Below are 17808 nucleotides of genomic sequence, written 5' to 3'. Positions count from 1 at the left end.
CTGAGACGACTCCGTTTTTACGGAATTTTTTTTAGAGCGAGGCAAAAAAAAAAGATCGGATACGGAGAAACCCATCTTCGTGTGGACGTAGCATTAGTTTCCCGCCACTAATCTGTTGCCATGGACACTAATTCAATCATCACACCTGTTCATTATTAGTTCTTCATTACTGTGTATTTAAGTTCCTCCTTGTGCAATCTTCATTTGTCTAGTATTATTTATGCAAGTCACACTGCTTTGCTGGCTTTTGGATTTATTTGTCAGATTTAATAAAGACTCTTGTTATTTAGAACTCTTCATCGTCACAATATTAAGTGGCCTTAACTACTATGTACTTACATCAAAAAATAAGTACAATGTATTGTGTTCATATTGTATTGCAAAATATTTTTGCTGCTATTGAGACAGCATGCGGGTAATGTTAGGGACAGGTTTGGTGGTATGGGTAGGTTTACGGGTGGGTTCTCAAAAACCTCTAACAAAAAGTTGATAAGTTGCACAATTATTGTAGGGAAAAAAAGTGTCAAAAATCACACACTCTCTTTTATAAATCTGGTTAGTAACATCTTTAATTGCATTAAATCTAAAATTCTGTCATAATCTTCCCACCCTCATATTAATCAAAAATGTACTAAAAACTGAAGAAAATATTATGAAAATGTTAAAGCCATTCTTCTCCAACCAATAAATAGTAATAATAAATAATATAATTAATATAGTATAATAATGTGCATCAAGAGTGCATCAGAAGAAAAAAATAAAATAAAATAAAAATAAACACACACTGCAATGAGTCCTGAAAGTTCCTTCAGCATTGTTCAAGTAACTTTTTACTTTAGCACAACGATCCTGTGCATTATTAGTGTAATCTAACCACATATAGAAAATACATTTGTAGAAAGAGAGAAGTAGAAAGAGAGACATTTTTACAAGTGTTGAAAAGAGCATTCTTTCTATGTAACAAATCAGCAAAATGAGCATAATTAATTTCTAAAATCAATTAGTTCTAAAATATCTGAAGTCATTTAAAGGGAGAAAATATATTTTGAAAATTGTCAAATTATGATAAATTGTCATTACTAAAAAATGCATTAAGCTCTAGTAACACACAAATATTTTATACCAAGAATTAGAACTACTTAACCAGACATTTCACTCAAAGTAGCATGGATCAGGTATCATTTGTTATTAGCAGCAAATCACTTAAGAGAGTTTATAAATAATTGAAAAGGACTTTCTGCATTCATCAACATTTGCTTCAACACTAAGTTACATTTCATTACTTTGCCATTTACCTGAAGCTTTTATCTAAAACCACCATAAAATAAATAAATAAATACAAATCCCCTAGACCAACCACAGGTAAAGTGCACCGCCTGGGGGCAAAATGATGATTGTTCATTGAACAAAACTTTATCTTTTTTTTTGCCTCCCTTGAGCTCACACTGCCTTGCTCCCACTGAGATCTTAAAATCCTGAGTGTGTGTGAGGGGGGTGACTGCAAAATGTATGTGACAAATGCGTTTTTAATACACACAAACACACACACACACATACACACACACACAAAAGCTTCCAGTTAAAAAATATATTAGCTTATCAAAAGTCTCCACTCTCAAGTGTTACTTTGAAGGTGGTCTGTTCAGCTCTTGCTGAGGAACCTGTGAGAAAGTATATCAACAGGATGCAATTGAACTCTCAGTGAGACCATATCATAAGACATTAGCCTTTAATAGACTCTATTAAGTCATTACATGTTCCATTTACTTTAATTGCGTAATTCTTAACTCCAAGAGGAACAGAGAGATGAAAGAAGGTGAGGTAGAGATGAGGGAGTCAGAAACTGGACAAACATTAGTTTACAAAAGTTTCATATCCCAAGGACGACATAAAGCTGGCTCATAACTCATTATGTAGGCTCATTTCAATTGACAGTTAAACTCAGCGATAATGAGCACACTTCGATAAAACAATAATTAGGAGAAAGTGAACTTGATTTATATGTTTCCCGCTTACGATTTACAAATTAATGAGGTTGAAAGGGAAGTGAAACATGTAAAGCGTGCAATAAGCCATTAATCCCCACAAAATGTTGAAGGAATGTTAATGCACGCAGGTCGGTCGAGTATGCAGCAACCAGAAATTCATAGCGAGAGAGAAGGGAAGAGATGAGAGAATGAAAGAGTTGTGATGAGTGTGCGATTATCTGCAGTTTTTCACTTCACAATCAAAATGTCTACTCTCTACTAGGAAACAGACTGCAGACTGGGATGAAATTACAGCAATGCTCTTTATCTTCATAAAAGAACTGAGAGAGCGAATATGTGGATTTATTGGTAATATTTCAATGCATTATTTGTTTAAATGAGGCTAATAGAGGCCAAGGACCCTCAGTTAACAGAGAAACAAAGCACAGTATTTAATACAGTGCAGTGTAGAAATCTATGCACATTGGATTCTTTACAAAAACAATTATTTCAGCTTTTGCTTTAGCGTGCCAGTAAGTAATCTGTTTACAAATACTGTAATAACCGAGTGAGAATTATTGTGCAAGAAGTCTGACAACAGACACATGATATGACCAACACAGAAATCTGATCTCAACATTAACCAGTCAGTCTGGGATTACATGAAGAAACAGTAGCAACTGAGACTTAAGACTAAATCCATAGAAGAACTGTGGCAACTTCTTACCATTATTTTAGTTCCAAAATAATGAATGAATAAATAATTCTTGGCAAAATTGGCAAAAAATGTCAAAATTAAATTTTTGGCAGCATTTACTCCAGTCTTCAGTGCCACGTGATATTTTATTAGTGCTCAAGAAACATTTCTTCTTATTATTAATTTTGAAAACTATTTTTGCTGCTTAATATTTTTGTGCAAATTTTGATACACTACCATTTGGGTAAGAGTTTGGGAATAAATACTTTTATTCAGCAAAGACACACTCAAGAATTCTGTTTCATATAATTGCTTACTTGATCCAAACTTTTGACCGTTATTATACATCTATATTTATTTATGAAAGCATCCTTACTTTAACAAGTGTCTAAATCTTTTAACAGTACTGTATATTGCAAGTAGGTGGACATACTGATCTAAAAATAATTGTTTCTGCTTGTCACACTAAAGCAAAATCTATAAAAATAAAGAAAGAAATAAAAAATCTAAAAGCAAATGTTTTTGAGAAGTATCTAATGTGCTTAAGACTTTGGCACAGTTCTGTATATTAGTATGTGGATGGAAGAATAAAACAGCTTCTTAGCTCTAGCTTTAGATAAAGTCAAATATACACGTATATATACTTTGTGATCAAACAATCACTGGAAGACCCCTGCAGTACCACTGCTGACCTGACTATGAGTGCTTTATAACATCTGCAGAAAGTTTACTGCTGCTTTTGAACGGCTATAAATGAAAAAAAAAAACAAAAAAAACAGTGTAGTTTCAGAATCGACCAGTAGGGGCTAAGTGGACTATGCTAACTAGCCAAACCTTGACCTCTTAATGGTTCAAATCCTGATAATGTTTGCCATTAAGATAAGAAATGGAACTAAAAAGGGTCAACACTCCCATTGAAAGCTGAAAGTGTAGTATAAGATGTCCCTATACCTCCATTAACCCAATAATTTCCCCAATTCTTCTAATGATGAATGTAGATTTGATCCTGGTGCATTTGCATTAAGTGAGTTCATAAGCGATTGGAAAGCTCCCAGCAGTGCTCCATCAAACCAAACTGGGCGGTAAAAGCTCTCGGTTCCCCTCAGTAACCTGCCTACTTGCACTTAAAGTGACTCCATCCATCATGGCACTACATAATTTCCTGTAGTGATAATGTCGGCATTTGCGAGAGTGAGAAGCATCACGATGTGTTAGTGACCTATTGGACATCCAATCAGATATCGAATAATGCAGACGAAAGAGATTAGATCAATCTGATTGGCTGATCCACCGGTGATGGATTGGGCGTGTCAGAGAGGTCATGTCCCCTTTCTCATAACAGAGTGTGAATAGGACAGTTTGTCACTGAATATTGAAGATATAACGATTCTATGGACAATTAGGAAGTGGACATTCATTAAGTTCATGTTTTATGACTTTCCTCTATCCTTTTGCATCTCATTCCATTCTTTTTCTCATGCTCTATCTCTTTCCCCCCCTCTGTGGTTCTTAGAGCCAGATTTACTAACAGCGTAAGCCGCCTTTTTGAATAGCACTGTCAGTGTTTACTAAAGACACGCAGTGAAGAATTAGCGCTGAAAAGGCGTGGATACGAAAAGGCGTGTTTTGAATGAGCGCACTTTTTTTAACAGCCAAAAAATGGCTGTATCTTTGTCTGTTGAGGAAGTACAGACGATCCTCTCGTTGATAGCCGAGGAGTGGATCCAGCGAGAGCTTGATGGAGCGACGTGGAATTAAAAAGTTTTTCAGGACTCACGGCAGTAGAGGCGGCACAACTATAACAACACGTGAATAATCCCGCCCACTCTAAAGCGGTACTAAACTGCAGTGGAAACGCAAACAGAGCCAAACCGAGCCGTGCCGTTCTGAACCGTGCCGAGCCGAGTCGTACCACGCAGTGGAAAAGCGCCATTGATGTTGATGTTGCGTCTGTGTTCTTTAACTTGCGCGTTGTCAGTAATTCACCCGCAGAAATTTCCACGCCTATTGGTGCTGTTTTGAAATTGAGCTCTCGCGCTAATTTGCCTAGTTTAGTAAATCTGGCCCTTAGTGTGAATCACGCATTGAATGATAATGTGATACATAAGGAAAGCATGTCTTACTTCAGGTCTTGGAATGGTTCAGCTCGAACGTGTGGTGTTTCCACCGAATGACTAAACACAACTCCCTCGTTGCCTAGAAAGAAAAAGAGAGTGGCAAGTTATATAGTTGGATTTAAAAAAAAATTAAAAATACATCTGTGAACAACTAGTCAGTTACCACACAAACTTTTAAAGTGATGGAAGAACTTCCATGTTGTATTTCATGTTGTATACTTTCTATTCCATATAAATGTTGACAGCCATTTTTAATTGTAATAATATATCACATTATTGCTGTTTTAACTACTTTTGATCAAATAAATCAACCTCAAACACAGGCTTATCTGGCTTACCTTTTATCCTCTACCTGATGCTGTGTCACACCTTATGTACCACTAATAAAGTAACTTGGGCTAGGCAAAGGTATGAAACATCAAGTGATCAATTTTAAGAACTGCAGACAGGTAGAATTTTCCCTGTATTTCTGGAACGTTTGAAATGACCCCTATTTCACAGCATATTTTTTCTTGAAAATGTGCTTGTTAAGTGAGTTCTCGTAAGTATAAAAGAAGCTGTTCTTCCATACTTGCTTTTTTTTTTTATTTGCGTCATCTGTCCTAGTTTATTTTATTCCTCTTCATTATCGCCAAAATCATGCTCAGAATAGTTTAATGGGACAGTTCATTCAAAATCAAACTTCTGACAGTAATTTATTCATCTTCATATTTTAAACAAATATTATTTTCTTTCTTATATGGAGCACAAACAGAAATGTTTTAAAGAATATTCACAATAAACTCACATACATTTCCTTTAAGATACCAAGTCAAAGTTTTAAAATGACATGATGGTGAATAAACAAATGGCAGAAATTTTATTTTTGAGTGAAATATTCCTTAACACTTTACTCTTTTTCTCTCTCCATTCTCTTTCTCTCCCCAGGGCAGTTCTTGTTTCGAACACATTTAAGCCTCTCAGTCTCACCTCTTAAAGAACCACTGTCTTCCATTTATGCATTCTCTGTCTATCTCTCTCTCTCTAACACTATTTCTCTCCCTATAGATCCCACTCTCTACCCATGTCTTTTTGTGAAAAGAGATAATGGACAGATCTGCCCAATTACTGAGCATGCGCCCTCTTTGTCCCTGACCTCTAGCTATTCCACTTGACATCCCAGCATGCACTGTTTCAGGCAGAGACAGACAAAAGAGAGTGAAAGAGAGAGGGGCCTGCATGAGCGAAATCTGTTTGAAACAATATATTTGCATTTCAATGCAATGGAAGGTCACTAGTGCATACGGTGCATGCAAATATTTGAATCTTGAAGAAGCTGGCTCCAAAAATGGATGCTGTATAAAATATTTTCTATTTTCTATGATTTATTACAGACCTAAAATACACATGTAATCACACATCTATAAAAAGGGACAATGCCTTCATGCTCCTTTCTGTCAGCAAAGTTTGGGTATGTATATCTCCACCAGATGCCTGACATGTAAAACAAGCTCAGTCCCATAATAATCAACTGAGCTGTCTGCAGCATTACGGCAATGTGCTTTCATTTGATGGACACATTTTACAGTTTTTGACACATTGTAGCTAGTCCAGCTCTTTATTTTACCTGTCCATCTGCTTTAAAATAACATCAAATAAAATAGAATCTGCGTGAATTGATTTCTATGCATTTAGTTCTTAACTTAAGTAATTCTGACTGTTATGTCAGAGCCAGGCCGTTTTTTTGGTCTCTTTTTGAACCTGCCTGATGTGCAAGGAGAAAATTGCAGTTGTCTAGGAATACAGTCTGGTGTCATTAGTCCACCTGCAGAGCAGTAGGTAAGAGAAAGAGAGATAGAGATGAGTCACTCCAAATGTGTGATATTGCTTTTATACAACAGTTCAATAATAATAAAAAATGATAACAGTACATTTACATGCAACCAAATAATTGTATTGATGGCTTAATTTTAAACACTTTGCTTGACCTGATTAAGCTTGATCTGATTTAAATTGATTTAAATGTAAGTTTATTAGATAACTTTTTTAGTTAATAGAAAATAATAATAAAAAAAAAATATATATATATATATACACACATCATTACACCAACATTTTGACTACAGTAAGTGACTCATTGAACTATTATTTCATGAGATGTTAAAAACATTGAATCTTTCAGGAACAAAATAATTCTTTATGAGTGAGTCATTAGATCTTCCACTCAACTAATTCATTTAAAACACTGACTCATTACTACCAATGTAGTCACTACTGTGCGTTTCTATGAAATTCACAGGGGCGAAACAAATTCGGTTTGGCTTTATTTTGAACTATTTTCACTGTCAGAGCAAAAAACAACATATAAACTGGAAATATTGGCTCTAAAATGTAAGTTCCTTTAAGGAATTGTTTACATGCATTTTGTCAATCGGAATGATTCCAATTTGATTTCAGATTCTGAAAGTTTCCATGAACCCTAAACTTTACTGTCTGACCCACATATTAATTTACATGTGCATTACTTGTATTCCAAACACATTTTTTTTTCCTTGATGAAACATCTAAAAAGATGTCATACAGCAAATATTTATGTCATATATCAAACATGTTGTAAATATTTAGTCTCCACTGTCCAGTTTGTAACGCCAAAGATGGAAATAAATACAGGCACTTTTACAAAATGCAAAACATATGTATCATAGCACAGCACATGTGAGCAAGTTATGGTTTAAATCCGACTGATAAAATCAGAACAGAGTTTGTACATGTTTACAATTTCCTATTGATCAGATTATTTCAGGTCTACAATCCAATGGGAATTTAAATCAGATCAAGCTTAATCAGGTCAAGCAAAGTGTTTAAAATTAAGCCATCAATACAATTATTTGGTTGCATGTAAATGTACTGTTATCATTTTTTATTATTATTGAACTGTTGTATAAAAACAACTGCAATTTTCTCCTTGCACATCAGGCAGGTCCAAAAAGAGACCAAAAAACGGCCTGGCTCTGACATAACAGTCAGAATTACTTAAGTTAAGAACTAAATGCATAGAAATCGATTCACGCAAATTCTATTTTATTTGATGTCATTTTAAAGCAGATGGACAGGTAAAATAAAGAGCTGGACTAGCTACAATGTGTCAAAAACTGTAAAATGTGTCCATCAAATGAAAGCACATTGCCGTAATGCTGCAGACAGCTCAGTTGATTATTATGGGACTGAGCTTGTTTTACATGTCAGGCATCTGGTGGAGATATACATACCCAGACTTTGCTGACAGAAAGGAGCATGAAGGCATTGTTCCTTTTTATAGATGTGTGATTAAATGTGTATTTTAGGTCTGTAATAAATCATGTGGGAAAAAAAAATGTATATAAGGCTACTAACCAACCATGTATGGAGGCGATTTAAAATAAACTATAACACTTAAGGGACTGTATGAAACTACTTACCCTAAGGAAGGTACATATTGAGACCCTAGTCTATAGGTTTTTGTATCATGTTTAAATGGATGAGTTTGCGCATGTTCTACCTGTGACCCGCAGTTTATCTGTGCCAATACTGATCTCCTCTTCATCAGCAGAGAAGAGAACTCTCTCGCCATCGCTACTTCTCACCTCGAACCGCTGACACTGGGCTTCTACCATCTCAGAGCCTACAGAAAGAGAGAAAAAAAAAAAAGAGTAAAGCCTTGAAAAACAAGATCATAACATATTTTCACCTTTTGCAGTCTATATAAACCTCATCCAATCAGGAATGGTCTTCTTGTAATGGACATGGGGTGTTAAATGAAAAATAATGGTGGATGGTAAAAATAATAACAACAAGGCAGCGGCTATTATTAGGTGCTATTTGCACTAAGTAAAATAGCAGTATTTTTTAACGATATGCTATTTACACTAAGTGCAAATAGCTATAGATTCTATTTACACTATGTTAAAATAGCAAGATTTTCTGCTATTTAGGAAAGGGAAAGGAAAGGGAAGTGGTGTGTGCTCAAGTATGGTGACCCATACTCGGAATTTGTGCTCTGCATTTAACCCATCCAAGTGTACACACAGTAGTGAACATACACCCAGAGCAGTGGGCAGCCAATGCTGTTTATACTACGTATTGCAAATAGTGGCAATTATCTGCACCTCAGTATTGTAGTACATTATAAAACAGTATGCAATAATAACATATTGAGTGTAAATTACAGTTTTAATTCAAATTATTACATGGATGCCACCTTATTGGGACAATAAAGCTCTCCCTACACCTACCCGATACTCTATATTTTCAACTTTTTGATTATTTCCATCATTTTTATTGAAAATAAATGTCTTTCTGATGCGTTATGAGATTTGAAAAGGGAGAAAAAACTGTCATGAAACGCCTTTTGTTTTGTCCAATAAGTAATAAGTTGTACACATAAAATAGTGTATACAGTATTAAGAGACATTCTTAATACGAAGTGAACTGAACTGGAATTTGACTTCACTGAAATTTATAATCGGTTGTAAAATACAGACAACAAATTTCATTTAACGACACATGGAAAGGTTTTCAAATAGGGAAAAATCAGATTAACAACCTCAAATCTTTGGACAAAAACCCTCACTTGAACAGTTTTTACAAATAAAATCAACATAAATGCCAAAAATGTAAACATTATACCAAAAATACCTCTTCACTACAGTTTAAAATAGAAATACTATCATATTTAGACCCTATTGCATGGTTATGAATTAAAGAAAGAGCTGAATTTTTGTTTGTCTCATGCAGAGGCTGACGGGACAGACGTGAATGAAACTGATCTTGACTTTATTCACCAAGCGTGACTTGGCCTAAAAACTACACTGTCGCTGGAATCTCAGTAGCTTTTAATGCAATGCCCCAAACAAACACTGCAATGGCTTCACTGACTATATTATTCATCACAGCTATCATATCTTCTATGTCTTAGGTGACCTTGGAGAGCAAACTTGGCTTTGTTTGTTTGCCCGCATTGTGTGTGTGTGACAGAAAGTATACTTCTCTTTTTTCCTAAAGCCGGCTCTCTCTTTTCTCTGCCACCATCTATTGTCTTTCTAACCCTCTTCATGCATTCATTATCTGTCCTCTCATTTTTCCAGTGTTTGTACTATAAGACACCCTGCCCTTTCTCCAAGTGCCCTATGGCAAAGATAGCAGTACATTAAAGTAGCCTATAACAATGCAAATTTTGGATTTAATTTAGCCCACTTTTCCAACATGGCTTTCTTTAAATTTACTCAAAAAGTTTAAATTTACTTTTTTTTTTGGATAGTAGCCTACATGGATCTTGATTTATGAGACAACAGCATTTCCAATTTAAATTTAAACTGAAAAATAAAAATACTCTATTTGATATTATCTAATTTTATCCAAATATGTGACCTGTCCTCAGGCTATACCTCAACATGTCACATTTGTAAACTGTGCATACCTTGAAAACACCTACAAAACAGATATGTTGCCTCGCTTTGAAAGGAAGATTTGCACTCGTCGATCAAAAGGTAGAACCTCAATGAAATATACTTGTTTTCAGCGATGGACAAAGTACACAGATCAAGTACTTGAGTAAAAGTACAGCTACATATAATAAAATATTACTCCAGTAAAAATAAAAGCACTGCTTTTTCAATTTTACTCGAGTGAAAGTGCAAAAGTACTCCATTTTTTATGTACTTAACTAAAAAAGTACTGATAGGTAGATTTATTTAGCAATTTTATATAGACTACTTTATTTAATTTTATATTAGCACACATTTTTATAATCCTACAGCCCAAAATACCTGGAATTTTCCCAAAATAACCACTATATGAAGTCAAGATATATATTTGTTGATATGCTGACGAGAGTGATGTAGTAGTTCACTGTGAAGCTTACACTGCCATGTACTGACAGAAAACAGATTTGACCATCTAATTATCACCAGTAAGAACAAACGTCAGTTATATATGACATGAGAATTAGGCCTGAAGTTAGGAAGAACATTTTAAGGAAAATATAATTATATTTTCATAATGATTCTTTTCTTCACAAACCTTGTCTGTGGTGTTGAAACACCCCTGGCCAAATGCCCCCACAGGGCGTCACTTCCCACTTTGATAATTACTGTAGTTACCATGTTCTGAACATCACATCCTTTCTTTTTCCCTCAGATGTAATCTATCTAGGTTGTTGAATACAAATATTTGGACTTTATATCTAAAAATTTCCTCAACTTAGCACCAGCAAGCTTGTTAGCTAGACAGTTAGCATCAGCTAACAAGATTTACTTATTTTCAGTATGGTTATGAATAAACATTTGTATCTGTCTACTCAGCTAGATGATCTAAACAATATAAAAATGTATACTGTTGATAAACCATATATAAAAACAGACGTCACATAGGGCTAAATGCGTAGCATTTTAATAAAACTGCTAACGTTACAGCAGCGGGGAATGTGAACGTGCATGAGTTATTTGATTTAATCGGTGTTATTTTAATGTTTCGTTTTTTGACCTAAAACATAACGTTAGAGACACTGATGTTGATCTGTATGCATTCAAGCATTTCAGTGAGCTTAAATAGATCACCCTTTACAGCAGATTTAGTTCACAAACTGACAGTTTTGAGCTAAATATGATTTTCAGTTACAATAATTAATCCTAAAATTTGACATTAGTAACTTACTTTTCGCAGCATCAGTTGCACGTGCTCACAAGATCTCCCGGTTTTATGAAATGTAGTGAAAAAGTACGATCTTATGCTTTGGAATGTAGTGAAGTAAAAGTAAACGCTACTCAAAATAAAACTACTCCAGTAAAGTACAGATACTTGAAAAAATGACTTAAGTACTGTAAGGAAGAAGTTTTACTTCGTTACCACCACTGCTTGTTTTAAAAGGTTTCAGAGCTGTGTACTACTATTATATATATGTGACCCTGGACCACAAAACCAGTCTTAAGTGTCAATTTTTCGAAATTTGAGATCTATACATCATCTGAATGCTGAATAAATAAGATTTCCATTGATGTATGGGTGTGTTATGATTTATTTGAAAATTTGAAAATCAGGAATCAGAGAGTGCAAAAAAGTCAAAATATTGAGAAAATCGCCTTTAAAGTTGTTCAAATTAAGTTCTTAGAAATGCATATTACTAATTTAAAATGATGTTTTGACATATATATTTGACATATTCTAAAGATTTTTGGTATAAAAGAAAAATCTATAATTTTGATCCATACAATGTATTTTTAGCTATTGCTACAAATATACCCCAGCAACTTAAGACTGCTTTTGTGGTCCAGGGTCACATATTTATGAATCCATTTAAAAGCCTATTTTAATTAATATTTAACTTAAAATGATTAAAAATGAATTTCAATTTAGAAAAACAATAATGCATCTTGATGAATTAGTTTATTACAAACATATTTGCTTTACAAGATGGTATTGGAATGGATTTGTGTGGATTATTGTGATGTTTTCATCAGCGGTTTGGACTCTCATTCCGACGGCACCCATTCAGTGTAGCGGATCCATAGGTAAACACTTCTGAACATGTTTAATCATGTAACCAAATTCACCTCTCTTTTCAAACCTTCTATATTTTCAGTTCTGTAGCCTGTTTTATCCCATGTCTCAAAAAGCAGAGTTGACACAGTTATTTCAGTTTGGGATCTGAAGGAGCCCCAGATCAACATGTCTTTTACAGTTCTTTTACTCAGCAGGAAGTTGTTGTTCCTGCTGTGCTTAAACATCTTTTCACAGACCTAAAGAAACAAATGTAGAGCACATATTCAGATTATAAAGTCATGATAAAGTGTGTTTTTTGTTTCTTTCTTTTCAATACAAAGAGATTCAGAGTAGGATTGTGCTAAATATAAAACGAAACATGCTGTTCATTAATTAATTGCTTATTCTTTATCTTATATTTTATTCTCTTGTAATTAGGAAGATCTGTTTCATATCAGTGAAAGTCTCACATCATTTGATAGCTTTTGAGGGGAAAAAAAATAACTGAAAAATGTAAAAAATTATGTTGGATAGTGATTAAAGACGTGCTTGAAGATAAGGCAAGTCTAATTTTGATTATGCTGATGAGACCAAGAGAAGAAAATTCTAATAAAGTGTTAATTTATACTCATATTTGATTAATCCTCTCTTGACCATATCACTGCACAGCGGTGGCCAAAGATTAGATTCACTACAGAACATGATTATCTTTAGAGAGGTTGTGACAGAAACAAACCACAGGATTATAAAGGGACATATTTGCTTCTTTCTTTCTTCCTTCTTTTTTCCTTTCTTTCAGTCAAAAACAGTTCTGATAATTAAAGTTTTGAATTGTGAGTTTGTGGCATATCCAAAAGACCAAGCTGCTTGTGCATTTACCAGGGAAACTTAAAAAAATACTGAAAAATTAAAAGGAATATTGATTTAACATGGCCCAATTGGGTCACTGTACGATTGCATGTGGTTGTAGATTTTTTTTTTTAGGCTGTATTTTTATTTTTCTGCTTAATGTATCTTTATTGGCCCAAACATTAAATTCCTGCAATTACGAGAAAATTAAAGTCCATTAGGTCAAAATATAAACATTAAATTTCCAAATATTTATTAGACCTCAGTAATTCATAATTAAAGCCATGTTGTTCACAACAGGTCATTGCCTCATCAGGGCTCGCAAAATCGCTAGCCCGACGTCCCGGGGCTACTGTGTTTTCCAGTCGGGCTACCAAAATGTATCACTGCCCTGCCCGACGGGCTACCTTAAATACAGGGCTCCCACGCAGTGTTCCCTCTAAGCTGAGCGCACGCACGACCGCGCTCTTCTTACACCGCGGCCGCGCAGAAGTAATAATGTGCCTCGCGCACACAAAAATGAGTTGGGAAGCAGTTTGATTGAATGCCGCCAGTAAGAGTGAAAGAATAGCAATGCTCGAGCTTAGAACCAGTGAATTCGGTTTACAGGTTTCACAGAAAGAGAACCATATGCACCGAGTCGCTGTAGAAACTGAATACTTCAATGGTTGCGGTGCGCTCAACACGAGAGACAACGCAAACGCAATGACGTGAAATAAAACGTCCTCATGTATTAAAGAAGAGTGGCTTGATTAAGTGCTGGAAATAGCGGAGGATGGGCAAAGAACGGTAACAAAACTCTGAAACATGTACAGTCACACACAAGAATATCGTACAAACTGTACTTCATAACGATGTTTAGACAGCTATAGAAGAATTCATGTTCACGTTTTTTTTATATATATTTAACTTACAGATCTCAGCTTAAGTTTAGCTTCAGTTTGTATTCTATTCTATTCTTATTCTATACTATCAGTTTAAATAATTTGTTTTGATAATATATTATGTTAGGGCTATATTATAAACCTGATAAATAATTGACCTTGTTTTTGAGTCTTTGACTTCGAGTCTCTCGCTCATCAGGCTGTATTAATTTCAAAAATACAGACAAAAAAACAGTGATATAGTGAAATATTATTGCAATTTCTAATATTGGTTTCCTATTTTAATACCTATACTATAAAATAGCATTTATTCCTGTGATCACAGCTGAAATTTCAGCATCATTACTCCAGTCTTCAGTGTCCCATGATCCTTCAGAAATCATTCTAATATGCTGATTTATTATCAGTGTTGAAACTGTTCTGCTGCTTAATATTTTTTTGGAACCTGTGTTACTTTTTTCTTTGATTCTTTGATTAATAAAATGTCTAAAAGAACAGCATTTATTCAAAATAGAAATATTTTCTAACAATAGAAGTCTTTACTATCAATTTTATCCATTTAACACATCCTTGCTGAATAAAGTTTATTTCACTTTCTTTAAACTTTTTTAAAGGATCTTTAAAAAAAGAAAGATTTTTTTTTTGGGGGGGGGGGGGGGGGGGGGGATATTTAGACTAAACACTGTTCTTTTGAACTTTTTATTTTAAAAAAATATCACAGGTCCCAAAAAATACAGTATAAAAAATAAAATAAAATAAAGCAGTACAACTGTTTCCAACATTGATTAAAAATCAGCGTATTAGAATGACTTCTAAAGGATCATGTGACTCTGAAAATACTGCTTTGCTTCACAAGAATTAATTCAATTTTAAACTATATTAAAATAGAAAACATTTATTTTAAATTGCAATAATATTTCACAATATTATTTTGTGAAATAATATTCAGTATTGATGAGCATAAGAAACTTCTTTAAAAAAATGTATTGATCCAAACTTTTGAACTGCAGTGTATTGTACAGTAAAAAAAAATTCTCAGGTAACCTAAAACGTACATCATTTAGTTACATCAAGGGTCAAATCAAATATAAATAGCACATTAAAGTTAAAATGTACACACTTTTTTGTGTGCGTGCTGTACAGGTCTGGTATAAAGAATGTTTTTGCTCAGGTGACCGAAATGTCCGCCCAACAGAGAAAAGTTTTGCTCAGCAAGAAAAAAAAATTAGAGGGAACATTGCTCCCACGGGTCCTTAAATTTGATACAACTAAACTGAAGAGTTTTTAAGGCCTTAGACAGTTTTAAATACGTTAAATGGTATAAGAAATAATTTTTCAAATTGCCTTAAATAGATTTTTAAGAATTCTGCAGATACCTTGTAAATAGTAAAATAAAACTCTTTCCTTGATATTCGTTGATATTTGCGTATTGAAAATGTTTTTGATTGACATTTATGGTCTTTATTTTATTTGGGCTAGTTAAATTAATTTTCGAGCTACCAAAATCTGAAGAGTACCTGCCCGAAGGGCTACCAGGGTTTCAGAAATTTTGCAAGCCCTGCTCATATTTGTTTGCATGATTCAAGAGCTCAGTGTTCGAGTGCTTGATTACTTCAGTGATTGTTCTCAGTTAATGTACATGTAAGGAGTAAGCACTCATTATTTGGACAAGGACATCTTCACTTTCATAAAGCTATCCAGCCTGCACCATCTCACGGATCTCACAGTGCCTTCCACTCATTTAGGTGATTTAAATGAGAAATGATATGCAGCGGATATTAATGACCCACTCTTGAATATTAATTGATACTGATTTACCCTTCATCAAAATTGAGGATTGATGATTAATTGTTGTTTTGAGGTTGGAGGAAATTGAACTTTTCCCTCGGAGTGAAATGGAAAGAATAAAATGACCTTGCTGTGGAAAACCACATGGTGTGGTAAAATGAAGAGGTGCTTGTTTTATTTCACAAATAATGCGAAAAAACTGACATTTGTTGAGTTGAATTCAAAAACTACCTTGAGGAAAGCGTTGAGTGTGATCAGGCAAGGCCTTTCACGGCATAAGATGGAAATGCATTATAAAGGTGGAATGACAAAGGTCATGCTATTCTACAGCATTTCTCACAACAAAGGCTTTTCAATATTGCATAGAATATTGAAAGACCTTTGTTGTAAGAACTGCTGTAGAATAGCAAGACCTTTGTCACTATATATATGTATGAAGAGTTCAGATGCAAAAGAATGCCGTCTGAAATTTCCTTCTAAAATTAGCATTTTTTTCAAGCTCCTATGTTTATGTTCAGTTATTTCGCTTTAATAGTAATGAAACCTATTAGAACCTATTAATTGCCATTAATGCGAAATTACTGAACCTAAAAATAGAAGTCTGATAAAAATGCTAATTTTAGAAGAAAATTTCAAACAGCCCTTATAGAGGCTTTTAAGTGAGACAACAAAAATTACAATAAATAAATAAATAACTACAATTAAAATATATAAAAAGAACATATATATATAAAAGAAAAATAACATCTAATTCAAAATATTTACAAAACTATAATAGTACATTATTGATACTTTAAAAAGAAATACATTAACACTAACACTACTCATCCTACTACTAATAATAAGAAAAACACTACTGTCTAATAACTGACTTTTATATTTGAGGAAAGGCTCCCTCACAAAGCTAAACATTCTGAAAAGTTTTGAAAAACCTTGTTTTATATAACCCTGCATACTCAAATGATAAGGTGCTGTAAATGCACTGCTTCATTATCATTCCAGCTAGAGCTGGACTTGAATGAGGTTGAACATCTGTGCAAACTGCTGTTCATATAAAATGTGGCTCTGATCTGAATTACTCTGACCTTATGAGTAAGCAACCTCTGCTGATGCAAGCCAAAGAAATGTCCACATCCATTCTTTTAAATCAATCAATCAATCAAGAAAAAAGTATTCAATCAACAATCAATCAGTATAAAATCATTTAAATGATCTTGTTTTACGAATAGAAGCTTGTAGAGAACTGGTGAACAAAATAATTGCAAGACACAGTTTTTATAAAAGAAAAAAGAAAAAGATAAATAATTTATCAGAACTAGATAACCCTCATCAATAAAAAGGCGAAATAGGTGAATTTTGACCGCCTGCATTAATCAGTGGGTGCGTGTGCATGTGTCTGGGTGTGGTTTGTGGACTGTGTAAAGAGACAAATAATCAGAGCTGTTGTCATAATCAGCAAACACAGCCCTGAAGACTGATGCGTGTATTTGTGCGCATTAATCTCCATATGTCCTTTAGGTACTCTCTCTCTCTCTATCGCTCTCTCGCTCTCTCTCCTTGGAGAGTTTAAGCTCACTACCTCTAAGCGGCAATGTGGCATTGCAAATGATGATATTCGTTTAAAACTAGCAATTTATTCTGGCTAAATTGCCACAACATAAAACAGCACATTAAATGTCTAAACGTTCCTCTACATGCACGCACACTTTGCCAACGTATTCTTATCATGATTAATTACTTGGAACTAATCACTCAAATCACTGGATTTTTGGTGCAGTGAAACTTATAATTGGTGACTTGAGCACTTTGAGATGGCAGTTTTTGAAATTTGCAGGTATATCTATATTTAAATTGGTTCCCTTATGCATTGCAGTGGATGCAGTGGATTTAAAACTTTGGAAATAATACTATGTTGAGCTCTCCTTGACTGACTGAACTTCAAATACATGCATACATAACATATTCTGATGAAACTTCATCTAGAATTTGTTTTGTCCCCGAAGAGCCGAAAT

General features: G+C 34.2%; 1 protein-coding gene across 1 annotated transcript in view; it reads right to left on the bottom strand.

Moving 5' to 3' along the window:
- The window catches only part of LOC306873308 (zeta-sarcoglycan-like), a gene marked incomplete at both ends in the record, with an annotated part of 264934 nt that overhangs the window by 25579 nt on the left and 221547 nt on the right, over window positions 1-17808 (bottom strand). The window contains 2 exons of the mRNA XM_079422505.1: window positions 4788-4860; window positions 8299-8421. Coding sequence (XP_079278631.1) covers window positions 4788-4860; window positions 8299-8421 — 196 coding nt within the window. The remainder of the gene's footprint in view (window positions 1-4787; window positions 4861-8298; window positions 8422-17808) is intronic.

Source organism: Barbus barbus, assembly GCF_936440315.1.
Source record: "Barbus barbus genome assembly, chromosome: 7".
NCBI classification, from domain to species: domain Eukaryota; kingdom Metazoa; phylum Chordata; class Actinopteri; order Cypriniformes; family Cyprinidae; genus Barbus; species Barbus barbus.
Note: the sequence above shows the minus strand (reverse complement) of the source record. Positions and strands in the feature narration are given on the sequence as shown.